The 22,048-nt window shown below is 46.5% G+C and overlaps 1 protein-coding gene across 4 annotated transcripts in view; it reads right to left on the bottom strand.

The window, feature by feature from the left end:
• Positions 1-473: 473 nt before the first annotated feature.
• Positions 474-22,048, bottom strand: part of LOC117367693 (transmembrane protein 217-like) — a 47,885-nt gene continuing 26,310 nt past the window's right edge. For all 4 annotated transcript variants that reach the window (XM_033960494.1, XM_033960495.1, XM_033960496.1 and 1 more), the window contains exons 2-3: positions 17,105-17,665; positions 474-881 (exon numbers count right to left, since the gene is read on the bottom strand). In XM_033960494.1, the coding sequence (XP_033816385.1) occupies positions 759-881; positions 17,105-17,644 (663 nt within the window). In that variant the 5' untranslated portion in view covers positions 17,645-17,665 and the 3' untranslated portion in view covers positions 474-758. The remainder of the gene's footprint in view (positions 882-17,104; positions 17,666-22,048) is intronic.

The raw sequence follows: 22,048 nt of genomic DNA, 5'->3' as shown, positions 1-22,048 counted from the left end.
CAGTTTCTGTATTCGTGATTTTACATAATCGCAATTTTTTTTTTGGGGGGGGAGAAGTGTAATCTGCTGGCTGGGTTGGTGGGCAGAGGAGTAGAGTTAAGGATTGAAGGTGGGTTTTCAGTCTGCTTTTAAAGGGAAGGGGCTTGGTGGACATGATCAGTCGATTCCTACCTAACCAAAAGGGCTAAAATTTCAATTAAATATTCCCCAAACTGGTCTGCATTTAAGAAATTTATGTCCTCCCAATTGTGAACTTGGCCTATTGATTTATTGTAATACATTATATGTACTTTATATCTGAATGTATAGCTCCAAAATGTCATTCCTTTCTCTCTTTTCAGAAATTGTATCTATGCTCCTTTATTGCTGATGTCAGTGTTTCTTTTACAGAACAGAGAACAAGGAAACTAACCCCACAGAAAATAAACAGAAATTGCCAAAGTGGGGATGGAACTGTACACATAAACCAGATATAAAACCAATGTATAAATATTTATTAAGAACCAATAAAACAGAAATTCTGTCCGCAAACAGATAAACAAAAAAACTGGATATATACAAGCAGACTAATATTAGTCTAAACTAGACTGTGGTATCAAAAATGCAAGGAATAGGACCTCAAACACTCGTACTGCGGGTCACGGATATTATCATTGGTCCCAAAAACCTTGTAAAATAATTTTATTTTAAATCAACAACTTATTTTTTGTATTTCTTATATTTTTTCTATATTCAAACTTTAGATGATAAATTAATCTTTAAAAGGAAGAAATACTTATGGATGGGCTGGGATGCTTTAGATGATCTGGAGTGAGCTTCGATGGAGACTCCATTACCTGCATAATAACAGGCAGAACTCTGGGTTGCTGGCGCATAAATATCTAAAAAAAATAACAATTTAAATTAAATCATTAAATTATAACATAACATAACTTTATTCTTCTATACTGCCACAATCAAACGATTTCTAGGTGGTTTACGCAGAAGAGAACTGGACAATCAGCGAAATACAGAGAGTGTATGTTTGGACAGACTGGATTGGTCTTTATCTGCTGTCATTTACTATGTTACTTAGCTTTGAATACCCAACGGAGAAAGCAGTTACTTACCGTAACAGGTGTTATCCATGGACAGCAGGCAGATATTCTCACTGATGGGTGACGTCACCGACAGAGCCCCGGTACGGACACTTCAAAAGTGCATTTCCACTTTAAGAACTTGGATAGTTCTCAATAGTCTGCACCGTGCATGCGCGAGAGCCTTCCTGTCCGACGTGGGTGTGCGGTCCATCAGTTAAGATAAGCCAGCTATGAAGCCTGCTGTCTCTGGATAACACCTGTTACGGTAAGTAACTGTGCTTTATCCCAGGAAAAGCAGGCAGCATATTCTCACTGATGGGTGACCTCCAAGATAACAGAGATGGGATGGTGGGAAGAGTTGGCCAAAGAAAAATATATATATACTAGTCTTTAAGCCCGTTACATTAACGGGTGCTAGAATACTGTTCACCCTCTATGTTGCCCCTTCCATTCACTGCCCTCTCTTCTGTTTCTCTCCCATATGGCCTCTCTCCATCTCCTCCTTCCTTTTGCCTTGGTCTGGCATACCTTCCTCCTTCCCTCCAAGCCATTCTCTCCCCCTCTGCTCCCTTTCCTCATTTAACTACTTCATTGGGCAGCAGCAGCATTCACAATTCATTGCTGTTGCTGGCTTCAGGTCTTCCTCTTTGGCGGGTCCTGTCTTCATGAAAACAGAAATTAGGCAGGACCGGCCAGAGAGGAAGGCCTGAAGCCAGCAACAGCAGCGAATTGTAAACGCTGCTGCTGCCTGAAGCACCCGAGGCAGACGCTTCTCTCCCTTCCCAGCCCAACCCCCGCTGACTCTGCGACCCTCCCAGCAAGATGACTTTAATATCAAACCTCCCTCCAGCGTTGGCAGCCGCAGCACGCTAAACAGGCTGCTTCTGCTTTCTTCTGCCGTTGAGTCTCTTTGTCGCATCATTGATGACGTCATCAGTGACGCGGCAAAGGAACTCAACTGCAGGAGAAAGCCCGAAGCAGCCTGTTTAACGTGCAGCGACTGCCAACGCTGGAGGGATGTTTGTACCGGTGCAGAAGCGATATGTCTCTCCCCCTCCAGTACCTGTGCAGCACTTTGCTGCGGCGCATCCTCCCATGGGGGGGGGTTTGCACAGTGGGAGCGGGTGAGAGCGCCGATCTCCAGTTGGGTTTTTTTGTTGTTGTTGTTTTAAGTTGAAAGCCGGCGCTGCAGCTCCTCTCTCGATCCTGGTGCAGTTCGAGAGAGGAGCCGTTACCATTCACGGTGAGGAAGGCCGCCGCAGCTGTGTAATTTTTTTTAAATTATTTGAAAGTCGCCGCAAGCAAGTGGTGACGTAAAACCCGCGCATGCGCAATCGTGTTTTCGCGACGTATCAGGGAACACGATTTTTTTAGTGCGCATGCGCGTCCTATCATTTTATTATATTAGATTGAAATACAGATTGGCTGAAGTGCCCCTCCCGTATGGAGAAAAAATCCAGACAATAGTGAGAAGTGAAGGTATGAACTGAGGACCAGGTGGCAGCTTTACTGAATTCCTCAAAGGTGTAGATCTAAGGAAAGTAATAAAAGCTGCCAGAGCTTTAACTCTACAGGCTGTGACACGACTTTCTTGTGCCAGACCAGTCTGAGCATAGCAGAATGAGATGCAGGCAGCCAGCCCAGCGGAAATCGTTCCCTTGAATACAGGATACCCTAACTGGTGTGGATCAAAAGAAAAGTTAGGGAGAAGATCGTTGTGGCTTTGTCCGGTCAAAGTAGCAAGCCAAATCTCATGTACAGTTACTTACCATAACAGGTGTTATCCAGGGACAGCAGGCAGCTATTCTCACATATGGATGACATCATCAGCAGAGCCAGGATGCGGAAGCTCACAAGCATACTTGCTTGAAGAAACCAGAAGTTTCGAGTCAACTGCACCGCGCATGCGCGAGTGCCTTCCCGCCCAGCGTAGGGCGCGTCTCCTCAGTTCAGATAGCTAGCAGAGAAGCCAACCAGGGGAGGTGGGTGGGTTGTGAGAATAGCTGCCTGCTGTCCCTGGATAACACCTGTTACGGTAAATAACTGTGCTTTATCCCAGGACAAGCAGGCAGGCTATTCTCACATATGGGTGACCTCCAAGCTAACCAGAATGGGATGGTGGGAGTGTTGGCAATTTAAGAGAATAAATTTTGTAATACTGTTTGGTGTAGGGACGCCATTCTAAAATAGGGCGAGATCGGCACACTGATTTCACTGCCCCTGTGAAAGAATTATGAATTATTCCCATTCCCTCATTAAGGAAGGAAAGTGTTAGCACTTTGTGATAAGAATGCTGAGACATTCCCCCCTCTTTTCTTGTCACAAGACCCCTGTCACATATTAACCCTTATCTTAATCAAGCAGTCCTTATTTGGAAAGGACATCAGCTGACAGGCATTGAGGACGTGCATAGACTCAAGTACTGTCCATGTGTTAATCAGGCCCTTGTCTAAGTGCTGAGCTGGAGGGTGATCACGATGTATAAGCATGTATCTTTCTTTGTATCCACCAATGTAAAAGCATGTACCTTTGTACCCACCAATCATGAGATGTGTAAACGAGGCAGTTACTATGATGTCATTAGCTTAGAAGCATAATAAATAGGGACTCGGAACTAGCTCCTGGCAGCACCTCCTCCCGATTCTAAGACTGAATGTGTGTGTTTCCTTTGTGTCATTCCTACAGTTTGGCCAAACTGTCCATCCCGTCTGGATAAAGTATCCAGACAATAGTGAGAAGTGAAAGTATGAACCGAGGACCAAGTAGCAGCCTTGCAAATTTCCTCAATAGGTGTAGATCTGAGGAAAGCTACTGAAGCTGCCATTGCTTTAACTTTATGGGCTGTGACTCTACTGTGTAGGGGTAATCCAGCCTGGGCATAGAAGAATGAGATACAAGCAGCCATCCAGTTGGAGATGGTACGCTTAGAGATAGGATGTCCCAACTTACTTGGGTCAAAGGAGATAAAAAGTTGAGGAGCAGTTCTGTGTGGTTTGGTGCGTTCCAAATAGAAGGCCAAAGCACGTTTACAGTCCAGAGTATTAAGAGCTATTTCTCCAGGATGAGAATAAGGCTTTGGAAAGAACACTGGAAGAACAATGGATTGGTTGAGATGAAATTCCGATACTTTAGGAAGGAATTTAGGATGAGTGCCAAGGACCACTTTGTCATGATGAAACACCGTGATAGGTGGATCAGCAACTAAAGCTTGCAGCTCACTGACTCTTCGAGCAGAAGTGAGGGCAATGAGAAATACCACTTTCCAAGTGAGATACTTCAGATGAGCCTTGTCAATTGGTTCAAATGGAGGCTTTATCAGTTGAGCAAGGACAACATTGAGGTCCCAAACCACAGGATGCGGTTTGAGAGGAGGTTTGACATTGAAAAGTCCTTTCATGAATCTGGAAACCACCGGATAAGCAGCTTCAATAGGCTGATGGAAAGCTGCAATTGTACTGAGATGGACTTGGATCGATGTAGACTTGAGGCCAGAAGTGGATAAATGCAAAAGGTAATCCAAAACAGAAGATAAGGAGGAATATTGAGGCTCCTTATCATGAGAAAAACATCACTTAGAAAATCTAGCCCATTTTTGGTGATAGCATTGTCTAGTGGTAGGTTTCCTGAAGCCTCTAAAACGTCTTGCACAGATTGAGAAAACTGAAGAGGAGTTATGTTGAGAGGTACCAAGCTGTCAGGTGTAGAGACTGCAGGTTGGGATGAAGCAGAGATCCCTGACTCTGCGTAAGCAGAGAAGGAAAAACTGGTAGAAGAGACTCATGAGGCAGTTGTGGCTTATCAAGTCCAGGAAGAGCCACCACCCTGTAAAGAGAGTCCAACTTCCGGGGAGCTCCTGGAACAGTTAGCGGAGTTTCTAAATTTTTGTAATAAGTCTCCCTTAGAATGTCATGAAGAGGGAGCTTAAGAAACTCCTTAGGAGTTTGATCAAAATCTAATGTATCCAAAAATGCCTTAGATTTTTTAGAATCAGATTCAAGAGGAATGGAAAGCGCCTCTGACATTTCCCTCAAGAATTTAGAAAAGCAGGTCTGTTCAGGCTTCGAAACAGGTTCCTTAGAAAAGCCATCCTCATCTGAGGAAGCCTCTTTGGCTGTTAGAATAGATTCCTCGGAGTCCTCCCAAAGATCCGAGTCTTTTGTCGGTGGAACTTGGGAAATGGGTGTCGAAGGCTTGACATGCTTGGACTTCCGAAGAGACTTGCCTGATTTGACTGACATCGTTTCAGGTGATGTCAATAAAGAACGATGTCGAGCCGAATCCGACATCGCACTGGAAGACAAAACTGTCGGCACCGATGACACTTTTTTAGACGGTGTCCGTGTCAAGATGTGTGCCCGCATCGATGGCTCAGACCGAGTCGATGTCGCCAAAGTCGATGCCGAGACCATATGCTCAGTCCGAACCGGCACCAGAGGAGCTGGTGTCGTCATCACCAGGAGCAACAATTGTAATTGCTCTTGTAGCTGCTCTCACAATTGTTTTTTAACCACCGCAGTATTTGTGTCTTTGAGAGACTGCACCGGTTCTACTAGCTTTTTCATCGGTACCTTGGGTGCCGCTCTGCGTTCCGGAGATAAGGAGGCCGATGACAAGGCACTCACCTCTATTGGAGCAAAGCGTTTTATAGCACGTCTTGAGGTCGGCAGGACTTGACTCACTGCAGTAATGGCCTGAGGATCTGAAAGGGAAGAAGGCTTCTTAGCCGGCTTACTCACGGACACCGAGGGAGAATCCTGCGACGTTGAATGGTGCGAAGTCGACTTCGGCGTAGACTCCAAAGCCGGTACCGATGCCGATTCTCCATCCATAGCGGACTCGAATAATAATCGCTGTTGGATCTATCGATTTCGAAGTGTCCTTTTCTGAAGTGAAGAACAACGAGAACAGGATTCAGCCTTATGGTCTGGGCCGAGACACTGAAGGCACCAGCGATGCGGGTCCATGAAGGAAATCGGATGATTACACAGTCTGCACTTTTTAAACCCCATAGACGGTCGTGACATCGAGGGAAAAACGGCCTCTGCCAAATTGAAGGTCGAGGCTCGAGGCTGAAGAGGCCCCGCTGGGCCATGTGCGTAAAAGCGAAAAAGTAAAAAAAAATTTTTTTTAAATCTTTTAATAAAAGGAAAAGAAAAAAAGGATTAAATCCTAAGAAAAAATTAGAGAAAAAAGTACCGCGCGAGCGAGAAGGCAGCGAAAAAGATGCAAGTCGAAAAAGAGCAACCGACTAGCTCCGTGGCGGGAAGGCACTCGCGCATGCACAGTACGGGCATCAAGAACTTTCTAAGTTCTTGAAATGGTCCGTACTGAGGGCTCCGTGGTGACGTCACTCATTCGTGAGAATATCGGCCTGCTTATCCTGGGATAACAAAGTCTACAAACAGGTTCTCCAGAAGGAGAATGAGGTGAAAAGTAACAACTTGTAGAATAAACTTTGGACGTGTACATGATAAAAAATGTGAAGGATGAATCTGCTACAAATGGTTGGAACTCACCAACCCTCCTCGCAGAGGTGAGAGCAGTAAGGAAAACTACTGTCCAGGCAAGAAGCTAAAGAGGATCTGAGGCCATTGATTGAAATGGCAGCCTCAAACAAACTGGAAAGAACTACAGCAAATTCCAAGACGACATGAGGAGACTGCAGAGGTGGTTTCACAGGGAAAAAACCCTACCAGAAACCCGAAAACCAAGTGAAAAGGGCTACAATAGAGCGCAAATGGCAGGAAAAAAACAGGAGTTAGGGTTTAACATGAAAAACCCCTGTCATGAATCTGGAACCAGAGGATAAGCGTAAGAGGGAGACCCTTGACTGACAAAGGAAAAAATGCAATAGCATGGAAAAGAAGTCTGAGAGATATAGACTCGAGACTAAAATCGAAGAAAAGAAGAAAATAAGTCATAAGCAATTCCACTATGTAGGAATGTGGAACATGAAGATAAAGAACCTAGACCACTTGTGATGGAAACATTGTTGAGTGGCTGGTTTCCTGGAGACATCCAGAAGATAACAAACAGGCTGAGAAAGACGCAGCCCGAGAAAAAACAACTGAGAAGGCAAATCATTGCAGATTGGAATGAATCAAAGATTTCCGAGTTAGAGTGAACCGAGTAGGAAATATCAGAAGAGGCAAGGTCTCCCTGATACTGAATTAAAGGAGAAGAGAAAACCCATGTAGCTTGTGCCACCATGAAGCATAAATAAAGCAATGTTACTTACCGTAACAGTTGTTATCCAGGGACAGCAGGCAGCTATTCTCACTAGTGGGTGACATCATCCAACGGAGCCCCGATGCAGACATCTCACAAGCATACTTGCTTGTAGAAACCAGAAGTTTCGAGTCAACTGCACTGCGCATGCGCGAGTGCCTTCCCGCCCAGCGTAGGGCGCGTCTCCTCAGTTCAGATAGCTAGCAGAGAAGCCAACCCAGGGGAGGTGGGTGGGACGTGAGAATAGCTGCCTGCTGTCCCTGGATAACAAATAGTTAATAATACAAAAATTTTAGGGGTGATTTTTGACTCCAAACTGAATTTCCATGATCACATTAGTAATACTGTTAAAACTACTTTCTATAGATTACGTAGGATTAGGTCTATTTCAAAATTTTTATGTCCAAGATCATTAAATATTCTTATTCACTCTTTAGTGATCTCTAAACTAGACTACTGTAATGCTCTTTTTAAAGGTATATCATTAACTGAACTCAAACGTCTACAAATTATCCAAAATGTTTCCATAAAACTCATCACCAAATCCAGAAAATTCGATCATGTTACACCTCTTTTAAAAAACGCACATTGGCTTCCTGTTATCCATCGGATAACATATAAACTTTGTTTGCTTACTTTCAAGTCTCTACTGTATAAGACTCCTGCATTCATACACAAATTATTAATACCATATCACCCAAGCAGAACCTTAAGATCTATTGAACAAAATTTACTGACCATTCCATCACTGAAGATTATAAACACCAGACAGCAGTTTATATTTTCGGTAACCGCACCACAGACCTGGAACGCTCTTCCAATTTATTTACGAAATGAGCAAGATTTGGTAAAATTTAAAAGTAATTTAAAAACATTTCTTTTTAACGATGCTTTTAATACTTAATTCAATAATTTTTAAAGTCAGTAATTTTATTAGTTTATACCTTAGTGCTAAAATGTTTTCCCTATTGTGTTTTTCCTTTGTTTCGCTTTTATTTAATCAAATGTATTTCAAAACCCTATCTTACCCTATGTAATGTAAATATGTATTAGCAATTTACCCAATGTAATTATTTATAGTCTGTACTGTTTATTTCTTATTGACTATTTTTTAAAATGTTCATCGCTTTGAATTTGATTAAGCGATTAATCAAGAAAAATAATAAACTTGAAACTTATGGTAAGTAACATTGCTTTATCCCAGGACAAGCAGGCAGGTATTCTCACTAGTGGGTGACCTCCAAGCTAACCACAATGGGATGGTGGGAAAGTTGGCAACTTAGGAGAATAAATTTTGTAATACTGTTTGGCCAAACTGTCCATCCCGTTTGGAGAAAGTATCCAGACAATAATGAGAAGTGAAGGTGTGAACCGAGGACCAAGTGGCAGCCTTACAAATCTCCTCAATTGGTGTCAACCTGAGGAAGGCTACAGAGGCAGCCATTGCTCTGACCTTATGGGCTGTGACTTTACTGTAAAGGGGTAATCCAGCCTGGGCATAGCAGAAAGAGATACAAGCCGCTATCCAGTTGGAGATGGTACGCTTTGAGATAGGGCGTCCCAACTTGTTCGGATCGAAGGAGATGAAAAGTTGGGGAGCAGTCCTGTGTGGCTTGGTGCGTTCCAGGTAGAAAGCCAAAGCACGTTTACAGTCCAGAGTGTGAAGAGCTGATTCTCCAGGATGAGAATGAGGCTTGGGAAAAAACACAGGAAGAACAATGGATTGATTCAGATGAAATTCCGAGACCACCTTGGGGAGGAATTTGGGATGAGTGCGAAGGACCACCTTGTCATGATGAAACACTGTAAAAGGAGGATCCGCAACCAATGCTTGAAGCTCACTAACTCGATGAGCAAATGTGAGGCCAATGAGAAACACTACCTTCCAAGTGAGATACTTCAGAGGAACCTTGTTAAGAGGTTCAAAAGGAGGCTTCATAAGCTGAGAAAGAACAACATTGAGGTCCCAAACCACGGGAGGCGGTTTGAGGGGAGGGTTGAATTTGGAAACCACAGGATGAGCAGAAAGAGGTTTCCCTTGAAGAAGCTGATGTAAAGCAGCAATCGCACTTAAATGGACTCGGATCGATGCAGACTTGAGGCCAGAATGAGATAAGTGCAAAAGATAGTCTAACACAGAGGATAAGGAGGCATATTGAGGCTCCTTATGACGAGAAAAACACCATGCAGAAAATCTAGTCCATTTTTGGGAATAGCATTGTCTGGTAGCAGGCTTCCATGAAGCTTCTAAAACATCCCTCACAGCTTGGGAAAACTGAAGGGAGGTTACGTTGAAAGGAACCAAGCAGTCAGGTGCAGCGACTGCAGGTTGGGATGAAGCAGAGATCCCTGATGCTGCGTAAGCAGAGATGGAAACACTGGTAGAAGGAAGGGCTCCCTGCTGCTCAGCTGAAGTAGAAGGGAGTACCAGGGTTGTCTGGGCCTCCGAGGAGCAATCAGAATCATGGTGGCCCGGTCGGACTTGAGCTTGACCAGAGTCTTTTGAATGAGAGGAAACGGAGGAAACGCATACAGAAAGAGATTCCTCCAGTCCAGAAGAAAAGCATCTGCCTCGAGGCGGTGAGGAGTGTAGATCCTGGAGCAGAACTGAGGCAGTTTGAAGTTGTGGGGGGCTGCAAAGAGGTCTATCTGAGGCGTTCCCCACAGAGAGAAGGGGCGTGGAATGGAGAGTCCATTCGTGAGGCTGTAGAAGACTCAAGTTGTCCGCCAAGGCATTGTCCGCCCCCTGAATGTAAACAGCTTTGAGGAAGGTGTTGTGGCGAATTGCCCAATCCCAGACTTTCAGAGCTTCCTGACAGAGGGAGGCTGATCCCGTGCCTCCCTGCTTGTTGACAGAATACATGGCGACCTGATTGTCCGTGCGAATGAGGACCACCATGTCGTGAAGGAGATGCTGAAAAGCATTGAGAGCATTGAAAATCGCTCCGAGTTCCAGTAGATTGATGTAACACAGGCGGTCCGCACTGGTCCAATAGCCTTGAGTGCGCAGACTATCCAGATGAGCCCCCCAAGCATAGGTCGAGGAGTCGGTCGTGAGAACCTTTTGATGGGGAGGCATGTGAAACAGCAAACCTCTGGAGAGATTGGAAGAGAGCATCCACCAGCGAAGAGACTGTGTCAGAGCAGGAGTGACCTGAATGTGGCGAGTCAGAGGGTCAGGCACCTGCGTCCATTGAGATGCCAGGATCCACTGAATTCTGAGGTGAAGTCTGGCAAAAGGAGTCACATGTACTGTAGAGGCCATGTGGCCCAGAAGAACCATCATGTGTCTCGCCAAGATGGACGGGCGAGAGGACACTGAGTGACAAAGATGAAGAAGAGCATCCCGGCGTTGTGGAGGAAGGAATGCCCTGAGTTGAATGGTATCCAGAACCGCTCCAATGAAGGGAAGAGTCTGGGAAGGTTGCAGATGGGATTTTGGGAAATTGATCTCGAACCCCAGACTCTGCAGGAACCAGATCGTCCTTTGGGTCGCCTGGACGACTCCCTGAAATGTGGAATCCTTGATGAGCTAGTCGTCGAGGTAGGGAAACACCTATAGACCGTGGTTCATGAGTGCTGCGGCAACTACAACCAGGCACTTGGTGAAGACTCTGGGAGACGAAGCCAGGCCAAAAGGAAGCACTCGGTATTGAAGATGAAGATGTCCCACCCGAAATCTGAGGTATTGACGGGAGGCCGGATGGATGGGCATATGAGTGTAGGCCTCCTTGAGATCCAGAGAGCATAACCAGTCGTTCTGCTCGAGGAGGGGATAGAGAGAAGCCAGGGTCAACATGCGAAACTTCTCCCTGACCAGAAACTTGTTGAGCACCCTAAGGTCCAAAATAGGACGCAGGTCGCCCGTCTTCTTCGGAACAAGGAAGTACCAGGAGTAAAAACCCTTGTTCTTTTGGTCCACAGGGACCGGCTCGACGGCACGAAGCCGGAGCAAAGCCCGGGCTTCCTGAAGAAGAAGGGCGGTCTGGAACTCGATGGAACTCTCTTATGATGGAAAGGACCCAGAGGTCGGTGGTAATAGTCATCCATCGATGATAAAAATGATGGAGACGACCTCCGATGGGAAAAATCGGGGAGGGCAGAACGATGGAAGTTATGCTCCCTATGAGACAGTCAAAAAGGCTGAGGAGCCTTGGGGACAGCAGAAGGCTGAGGCTTTTGTTGGGGCTTCTGCTGGTGCTGTCTCTTCACAGGTTGACAGATGGTGGGCGCCTGCTTCGGCGGGTAGCGCCGCTGATAGATCATAGGCGGGCGAGACAGACGAGCAATAGCAGGTTTGGGCTTCTGGCGGAGAATAGATTGAAAAGACTTTTCATGTTTCGACAGCTTCTCCGTCGCTGCCTCGATGGACTCGTCGAAAAGGTCTGCTCCCGCACAGGGAACGTTCGCCAGCCTGTCCTGGAGATTTGGGTCCATATCAATGGTCCGGAGCCACGCCAGGCATTGCATGGCCACCGAACAAGCAGCAGCTCTGGCCGAGAGTTCAAAAGCATCGTAAGACGATTGCATCATCTGCAGGCGGAGTTGGGACAATGACGCCAGGACTTCCGAGTACTCGAAGCGAGCCTGAGAGTCTAAATATGGCAGAAACTTTTGTAGAATTGAGAGAAAAAACTCAAAGTAGATGCGCCTGCCAAATCTGTCCATGGTTTTGCCCTCCCGGCCAGGAGGAGTGGCCTGGGATGGGATGAGACCACTTCAAGGAGGACTCAACCAAGAGGGACTGGTGAGAGAGCTGTGCACCGTCGAAGCCCTTATGGTGCACCGTGCGGTACCTGGCATCCAACTTTCCGGGGATAGCGGGGATGGAGTAAGGAGTCTCGAAACATCTCATGAAGGTCTGGTCCAGAAGCTTATGGAGAGGCAGACGGAGAGACTCAGCAGGAGGTTGGGGAAGATGCATCGTCTCCAAATACTCCTTAGAAAACTTGAAACCCGAATCCAGGGTAATATCCAGATCCACCGCCATCTGCCGCAGGAAAGATGAGAAAGATAATTGGTCAGCCAGGGCCGGGCTTCGAGACGGTCTCGATGAAGTCGAGGCGTCCTGATCCGCTGAGCCGAGGACCGGCAGCGAGAGAACAATCCCACGATGTCTTCCAGTTCCGGCATAGGAGGAGGAGGCGAGTAATCTGGTGAAAACTCTCTAAAGGGCTGCTTACGACGAGGTGAGGCATGCCTCGAAGAATGCCTCGATTAATGTCTCGAGCAATGACCCGAACTGTGTCTAGAAGCAGGCCTCGAACGTCGAGGCGAACGAGGCCTCCAGCGAGTAGATGGGGCTGGAGGCAGTGGATCGAAGCAGAGGAGGCTGAGATGAAGCCCTTCGAGGCACCCCCCAAGGCTCGAGGCTCAGCATCGAGGAGGAAGGTTCCACTCCAGGCAAGGTGGAGGATTCAGCGCCACGCATCGAGTGAATTGACGGCGGCATGGGCAAAGATTCTGCTCCTTGCGATGCATGCCCCGAAGCCAGACCAGACTCGGCTCCCAGCAGCGAGAGTGTGCGTCGAGGAGGCTCCGGAGGTGGCTCGACCTCACGGGAGGCTTCCGCGTGCCCTGGCTGGATTTGGGAGAGAAGCGTCAGCCCAATCTTAGTAAAGAGCTCAACAAATCGCTTCTCCATCATGGCATGGAACGAAGCTGGCAAAGAGGGATCTGCATCCGCAATGGGACCTCCCGCACGGACATCGCTAACTCGGCTTGGGCTTAGAAGCCTTGGGCACCTTGAGCACCACTGGAGGAATGGGAGGCTGCGTTACCTGACCTGAGGAGACAGCGGAAGGCACCACAGCAGGTGTCGGCGTTGAAGCCGGCACGAACATGGCAGGCTTAAGCAGACTCGAGGCCGGAGGTTGAAGCGGGAGTCGAAGGCGTGGCACTCTGCGATGATGGCAGCTCCGGCGATGCCTCCATGCTGAACAGCAACTCCCACAAGATGCAGCGATGCTTAAAAGCACGTGCTGTAAGTGTGGAACAAGGCCGGCACGATTTCGGAAGATGTTGAAGCCCGAGACACTGAATACAGCGTTGGTGAGGGTCCGTCAACAAAATTGCGCACTGGCACTTGACACACTTTTTAAAACCGGTGACAGGCCGGGACATAGGCCGAACAAGCTCCGCCACAAGATCGAAGCCGCAGGGCCGCAGCCTGCCCTGCCCAGTCAAACGAACGAAATAATTTTTTTTTTTTTGTGAAAAAACAAGAAAACTCAACGTCTGCAGATCGTCCATATGAGCCCCCCATTCGTAAAAAGATGCGTCAGACATGATGAGCATATAATGAGGGGACAAATAAAAAAGACTTCTGTAGAGAGTAGAAGAGATCATTCATAAATGAAGCGACTGTAAATGAGACAATGTCATAGATATACATGTTTTGAGAGACGATCCGTTTGCCTGAGACCACTGAGAAGCAAGAATGCAAAAATGTAGTCCTACCTGTGGTAAAACATGAACAGGTGAAAACCTTGTGGCTCAGAAAAAAAACAACTCTCATGTGTCTGACAAAGATGGTTTGAAAAGGAAGCAACTGCTGACAGACGGATGAGAGTCTGAAGACAATCTGAAGGAAGAAATGCTCTCATGAGCATGGTGGCTAAGATTGCCCCACTGAATTATAGACATAATTACGGAGAATGTAATTTCAAAGCCTAGAAGAAGAATACAGATGGTCTGATAGATTACTCAGACCAATTCCTGAGAAGAGACAGCCTTGATGAACCAGACGTTCAGAAAAGAAAGAAAATCTGAAGGCTGTGTAAATGGATAGATGTGGCCAACACAATCAGACATGTCATGAAGACTCTGGGAAAAGATGCCAGACCGAAAAGAAGGACTTTGTACTGGTAACGGCAACAACAGAGTTGAACTCTGTTCAACTTCCGAAAACCGTGAGAATTGGAATATGTGGAAGCTTCCTTGAGATCCAGGAAGCACAGTCAGTAGGTCTGAATGAGGAGAAACGAGTAAAATATCTCCCAAGCAGAAAGATGAGGAGAGCTCTGAGATCCAGGAAAAATCTCAGCCCTCCAGTGTACTTGGAAGTCAAGTAGAAATGGGATAAGAATCCCTAACTCCACAAATCGAAGAGGACCCTTTAATGGCAATCAGCGAAAGAAAAAAGGGAGGACCGTGCAGGATCCAAAACAAACTCTCTTAGAAAAAAAGGTCTGAGAGCAGGATGAAAACATTGAGTATAGAAAACCTGCCCTATGAAGAAAACCCAGAGAGCTAAGGAGATGAACTCTTAGCAATGCATGAGGAACTGAAGACAGTTTCCCTAAATATAGGGAAAAAGTAACTACAAGTCTTCGAAGAGAAGAAGATTGAAATGAAGGTGAAGACAGCTAGTTGGTCTTGACCAGAGAGTCTCACTTGGTCTAGTAAAAGACAATTGCTGAGTAGGCATGTCCCTGAGGGACCATGGAAGCACCAAAAAGGGCATCCCCAAGCAAGGCGTATTTACTAGCCTGTCCTGGTGGGCAATCATGAAAAACACAGGCACTGCACGTGTAAACAGAGAAAAGTGACATAGCAAATGTATGCCAAGTAAAGTGGTTACTGAACCAGTGAGGCAGCATAGGAATCTGGGAAGTTGATTAGCCAATCAATCCCTAGTCTAGCCCACTCTGCCCAAAAAGACAGAGGCCTACACACTAGCCTGTAAAATATGTTTCTAAAGGTATAACAAAAAATCCTTGAGTAGTTAACAATAGGTCAAGGAAAATAAAACCCTTAGCAAAGGGTAACTTCCAAGGGAATGGCACAAAGTGTAGATATTCCTCTAATGAATTGTGAGAAAGAAATTCTTAATCCAACTGAAGTGGGAAGAGAAGCATGTGGTAACAAAATCCACCGCTTCAGAGAGTTATGGGGTCTTGATTAAAAAAAACCCTCCTCTCAGAGATTCAATCCCAACTATACAGAATCGATATCAGGGAGTCGGTGTAGAAGGCTGAAGACACTTTAATGACTGCAATGCCTTCCCATACCAAAAGACACCGACACTGTTAAAGAAGACCGGTATCGCTGTATACGCAGAAGCCTCCTGTGAAAGTGTTACCGGTGTCAAAAACGGATACCGGAATGGCACCTTAAGTCAACAGTAACAACTAAAAATACAGTTGAACATGACAGTGTCGACATGAAGGAAATCTGCCATAAAGGAAAACACCTGTACCGCTGGCTGCATCACCATTATCATTACCATTGGTGCGTAGAAAAATTTTTTGCAGGAAAGAAAAAACACCAGTACCATACATCTATGAACTGGTACCATCGGTGTCGCTTCACGCTTCCAAGATGAGTCTGCCCTTACCAAGGCACTCATCGATATCGAAGCAGAGGCCAAAAGAAAAAACACCGGTACCATTGGTCTACAAACTGGTACCATCGGTGTCGCTCCACACTTCCAAGATGAGTATGCCCATATCAAGGCACTCATCAATATCGAAGCGGAGACGGAAAGAAAAAACACCGGTACCCTTGGCCTATGAACCAGTACCATCGGTGTCAGGGCCGAGGCTGATCGAGGTCGACAATGACCAAGATCGGTAGGATTAGATGGCCTGAGGCCTAAAAGAAAAAGTTAAAAATCAACTTACCTAGAGAAGATTGGGCCCGTCAATGTCGGTGTGGGCTGGAAGTGCGGTGCCGGAAGTAGGCTGGACACTGGATTACTGACGCTGGCGTGTGCCAGATTCCTGATGGTGCCGACAGAAAACTGCTTCTGAAGAATGAAAATGCGCTGGTGAAGAGAAGAGCAGGGGAAGAAGAAAATGGCAAGGCCGAGAACCCGACATTGCTGGATTCACAGAAGGATGTCTGTGAAGACAATTTCCCCAGGAAAACAACCGTGCTGATGGAAATGGAGCAGGAAAAACTTGCATGGAAAAACAACCATAATAATAATATGGCGACCCATAAGGCCTCATCAAGCCTAACCGATGATGGTAAAAGAAAAAATAAAGAAACTAGAATATTTAGTTTGGGGTTTTTTTTAAACTAAAAATGAAAGAAAAGAAAAAACTGACTAAAATGTCAGAAAACCACGAGAACGGGAAGGCAGCGAAAGAAAATTTTTCAACAGCCGTTGAAACGCGACTTCTTAGCTCCGTGGAAACTAAGAAACTGAGGGACCTCAGTCCACATGCCTTCGTAGGGCAGGAAGGCAATCGCGCATGCGCGGTGCGGACTATTAAGAACTTTCCAAGTTCTTAAACTGGCAATGCATTTTTGAAGTGTACGTACTGGGGCTCCGTCGGTGACGTCACTCATCAGTGAGAATATGCTGCCTGCTTGTCCTGGGATAATCTGCCGTTTCACACGGGGCTTCTTCAAAGAAGAAACCCCCCCCCAAAGGGCCCTAAGGGGGTTTATGGTTCAAGAAAACCCCCTCACAGTAACAGTCATACTACAGGGGAAAAGGAATGCAAGGCTGAAGACTGACTGAGCAAGTCATCATGTCAAACAGCTGTTGAAAGGCTTGCACTGTGACATGTAGCAATTTATTCAAGGTAGGTGGTGGCGTGGCTCTGTTTATTTGTCAGCTTCAGGCAATAATTCCATTCATTGCCTACTTCATTCTGTCAGGAGCCCCCACTCTTGAAAAGACTGCTGAAAGGATGACCTTTGCGGTGCTCTTCAGCTCAATATTGCCCCAAAGAAAACAGGAGTGAGAGAAGAAGCCCACGAGGATAGAAGTTGTGCCCTTCCCCCCTCCTCTGTCACACCTGCTGCTGTGCAATGAACTTCAGCATGGGCGGAGTCTTGTTTACCTTTGGTCTGTTCCGGCTCAACCGGCGCAATCTCCGAATGTCAAAGAGCGGCTTCCTCATGTCATTGGCCAGTTCCAAGGCATACGAGACAACGTAGGTCAACCAGAAACAGTGCAGTGCTAGTCGGATACCGTACCCAAACCATTCTATTGGCCTCACATGCAAGTTGCGTAGCTCCATGTGTTGTTCAGTTGCTGTCAGCAGTACAGTGTTGATAGTCTCGTAGATGAAGATCCAGGCAATGTACATGAGCAAGCCCTGATATGAGTGTTTGTAGATGCAGAAAAGCAGGAAGAAGCACATGCATAAGTTGATGGTAAGCAGGAAGTAGACAAAGTAGTACAACGATGGAATAAGACTCAGCAGCCAATCATGTTCAATATCAAAACTGGCTTCCGTTAACCTCTGTCTGGCATCCCGAAGGTTGCCCTGGTTGAATATCATCTGCATGAAGCACACCATAATCATATAGATTCCTGCCATTTTGGACCCAGTCCTGGGGTTCATCCCACAGCAGCCAGTAGCAAAGTACCTCCTCATTCTTTCTGTTCACTCAAGAGCCTGCAAAGGGAGAAATCAGCAAGTCATAATAATCCATACAAGACGAACAGAGGGAGCAATTGGCTGGGTCTCGGAAGGAGCATTATCTTTTGGTGAATGGCCAAAATAACCTATGGGTTTCATTTGGATACAGAAATAGGAAATTCAAGGGAAGGAGGCCTGGGGAAAAAAGCTGTGACTATCACGAATCAACGCTAACAGAGTTAAATTCTAGTATGTTTGGGACTAGAGAATGACACGGGGACAAATTTTACCCCGTCCCCGCGGGACTCATTTTCCCGTCCCATCCCATACCTGTGAGTTCTTTCCTGTTCCTGCCCCATTCCTGCAAGCTCCATCCTCATCTGCACAAGCCTCAAACACTTTAAAATCATAAGTGTGCAAGACTTGTGCGGTTAAGGCAGAGCTTGCAGGAAGGGGACAGTGACAGTGTCATTGAGGTAAGAGTAGGCATGGATAGGAAGCAAGCAGAAGAGGAGGTTATTATTAGGATTTATTTACTGCCTTTTGAAGGAGTTCACTCAAGGCAGTGTACAAACAGCACAGTTACTTACCATAACAGGTGTTATCCAGGGACAGCAGGCAGATATTCTTGACTGATGGGTGACGGCACCGACGGAGCCCCGGTACGGACAATTTTAGAGTGATTGCACTCTAAGAACTTGGAAAGTTCTGGTAGGCCGCACCGCGCACGCGCGAGTGCCTTCCCGCCCGACAGAGGCGCGCGGTCCCCAGTTATGATAAGCCAGCTAAGAAGCCAACCCGGGGAGGTGGGAGGGACGCAAGAATATCTGCCTGCTGTCCCTGGATAACACCTGTTACGGTAAGTAACTGTGCTTTATCCCAGGACAAGCAGGCAGCATATTCTTGACTGATGGGTGACCTCCAAGCTAACAAAAAGAGGGATGGAGGGAAGGTTGGCCATTAGGAAAACAAATTTTGCAAAACAGATTGGCCGAAGTGTCCATCCCGTCTGGAAAAAGCATCCAGACAATAATGAGATGTAAAAGTATGAACTGAGGACCAAGTAGCAGCCTTGCAGATTTCCTCAATAGGAGTGGAACGGAAGAAAGCTACAGATGCTGCCATAGCTCGGACTCTATGGGCCATGACAGAACCTTCCAGTGTCAGTCCGGTCTGAGCATAACAGAATGAAATGCACGCTGCCAGCCAATTAGACAACGTACGCTTAGAAACAGGACGTCCCAATTTATTTGGATCAAAGGACAGAAAGAGTTGAGGGAATGATCTGTGGGGCTTAGTACGGTTTAAATAATAAGCTAGAGCCCTCTTACAGTCCAAAGTATGCAGAGCCTGTTCTCCAGAATGCGAGTGAGGTTTCGGAAAGAAGACAGGCAGAACAATGGATTGGTTGAGATGGAATTCAGAGACAACCTTAGGGAGAAACTTTGGATGTGTACGCAGAACCACCTTGTCATGATGGAAGATTGTAAAAGGTGGATCCGCAACTAGTGCATGTAGCTCACTGACCCTCCTGGCAGAGGTAAGAGCAATAAGGAAAAGTACCTTCCAAGTGAGGAACTTGAAAGAAGCGGTAGCCAAGGGTTCAAATGGAGGCTTCATTAAAGCGGAAAGAACCACATTGAGATCCCAGATAACAGGAGGGGCTTTAAGAGGTGGTTTCACATTAAAAAGACCCCGCATGAACCTGGACACCAAGGGATGAGCTGAGAGGAGTTTTCCATAGACTGGCTCATGAAAAGCCGCAATAGCACTGAGGTGGACTCTGATTGAAGTGGACTTGAGGCCAGAGTCGGACAACGAAAGAAGATAATCCAACAAGGTCTCCACTGCAAGGGAAGTGGGATCATGATGATGAAGAAGACACCAGGAAGAAAAACGTGTCCACTTCTGATGGTAACATTGCAGAGTGGCCGGTTTCCTGGAGGCATCCAGAATTGAACGAACAGGCTGAGACAAAAGCGAATCACTCGAAATCAGCCCGAGAGATACCAAGCTGTCAGGTGCAGAGACTGGAGGTTGGGATGTAGAAGGGTTTCCTGATGCTGTGTAAGCAGAGAAGGAAACAGTGGAAGAAGAAAAGGTTCCCTGGAATTGAGTTGAAGTAGAAGGGAGAACCAATGTTGCCTGGGCCACCTCGGAGCAATCAGAATCATGGTGGCTCGTTCCCTCTTGAGTTTGAACAAGGTCCTCAACATGAGAGGCAGAGGAGGGAAAGCATACAGGAACAGATTTGACCAATCTAGGAGAAACGCATCCGCTGCCAGACGGTGAGGCGAGTATAGTCTTGAGCAGAATAGGGGCAGCTGGTGATTGTGAGGAGCTGCAAAGAGGTCTATCTGAGGAGTGCCCCATTGAGCGAAGATGGATTGTAGAGTTACAGGATCGAGTGTCCACTCGTGAGGCTGGAGAATTCTGCTGAGCTTGTCCGCTAAGGAATTCTTTTCTCCCTGAATGTAAATCGCTTTCAGGAATAGATGATGATTTATGGCCCAAGTCCAGATTTTCTGGGCTTCCTGGCACAAGAGGCGAGAGCCCGTTCCACCCTGCTTGTTGATGTAGTACATCGCCACTTGATTGTCTGTGCACAGCAGAAGAACTTGAGGGAAGAGAAGATGTTGGAAAGCCTTGAGGGCATAAAACATCGCTCTGAGTTCCAGGAAATTGATGTGTTCCTTCTTTTCCTGGGTTGTCCAAAGGCCTTGAGTTTGGAACTCGTTCAAATGAGCTCCCCAAGCATACGGGGAGGCATCGGTTGTGATGACAAGTTGATGAGGAGGTAGATGGAACAGAAGACCTCTGGATAGATTTGAGGATACCAACCACCATTGTAGAGACTGACGAAGAGATGATGTCACAGATATGTGACATGAGCAAGGATCCGTCACTTGGGACCACTGGGTAGCAAGGGTCCATTGAGGTGTGCGCAGGTGAAGACGTGCCAGAGGGGTGACATGAACTGTTGAAGCCATGTGTCCCAATAGTATCATCATTTGTTTGGCAGAGATGGAACTTTGAGGAAGAACCTGTTGACACAAAACATGAAGAGTGTGGAGACGGTTGGACGGCAGGAATGCTCTCATGAGGATCGTGTCTAGCACCGCTCCAATGAATTGAAGTCTCTGAGTGGGGATGAGATGAGATTTGGGAAAATTGATCTCGAACCCCAGAATCTGTAAGAACAAGATGGTTTGATTGGTGGCCAGTAGCACTGTTTGAGGAGAATTGGCCTTTATCAACCAATCGTCCAGGTAAGGGAAAACTTGAAGATGATGTGAACGAAGGAAAGCAGCCACCACAATCAGACATTTGGTGAACACTCTTGGAGATGAAGCAAGTCCGAAGGGGAGAACTTTGTATTGGTAATGACAGTGATTGATCATGAAGCGGAGATACTGTCTGGAGGCTAGATGGATGGGAATATGAGTGTAAGCCTCCTTGAGGTCGAGGGAGCATAGCCATTCGCCCTGATTGAGAAGAGGATAAAGAGTTGCTAAGGAAAGCATCTTGAATTTCTCCTTGACCAAGCATTTGTTGAGATCTCGAAGATCTAAAATGGGCCTGAGATCTCCTGTTTTCTTTGGAACTAGAAAGTAACGGGAGTAAAATCCCTGTCCTTTCTGGTCTAGAGGAACTTCTTCTATGGCGTTTAGAAGAAGGAGGGATTGAACCTCTTGAATCAGGAGAGAGGATTGATGAGTGTTCAAAGCAGACTCTTTTGGCAGACTTTGATCGGGATAAGTCTGGAAGTTGAGAGAGTAGCCGTGGCGGATGATGTTGAGGACCCATTGGTCGGATGCAATGATCTCCCAACGGCTGAGATAATAGGTCAGGCGCCCTCCTATCGGTTGAGGAAGATGGGCAGATGGTGGAATATTGGCTATGCTCAGGAGAAACACGTCAAAAGGGCTGGGTAGACTTTTGAGGTGGTGGAGGTTTTTGTTGCTGTTGCGCCTGCCTCTGAGGTTGACGTTGTTGTTGTTGTCGCTGACGTCTAGGCTGTTGAGTAGCCTGAGGCAAGAGGCGAGCAGCATAGCGGCGTTGGTAGGCCGATTGTTGTCGGAAAGGCCTAGTAGGGGGAGTCTTCTTTTTATTTTTGAGGAGAGTATCCCAACGTGTCTCATGCGCCGATAGTTTTTGTGTTGTGGAATCCATAGAATCACCAAACAGCTCATCCCCTAAGCAAGGTGCATTCGCTAGACGGTCTTGGTGGTTTACCTCTAGTTCTGAGACCCTGAGCCATGCCAACCTGCGCATAGCCACTGACATAGCCGTGGCTCTAGAAGTCAATTCAAAGGTGTCATAAATTGATCTTACTAGAAACTTCCTCAACTGGAGAAGAGAGGAAGTACAGGCATTAAAATTAGATTTTTTGCGATCAGGAAGATATTTCTCAAAAGT

The sequence above is a fragment of the Geotrypetes seraphini genome, chromosome 10, assembly GCF_902459505.1.
Source record: "Geotrypetes seraphini chromosome 10, aGeoSer1.1, whole genome shotgun sequence".
NCBI classification, from domain to species: domain Eukaryota; kingdom Metazoa; phylum Chordata; class Amphibia; order Gymnophiona; family Dermophiidae; genus Geotrypetes; species Geotrypetes seraphini.
This window is presented reverse-complemented; position numbering and strand designations above follow the sequence as displayed.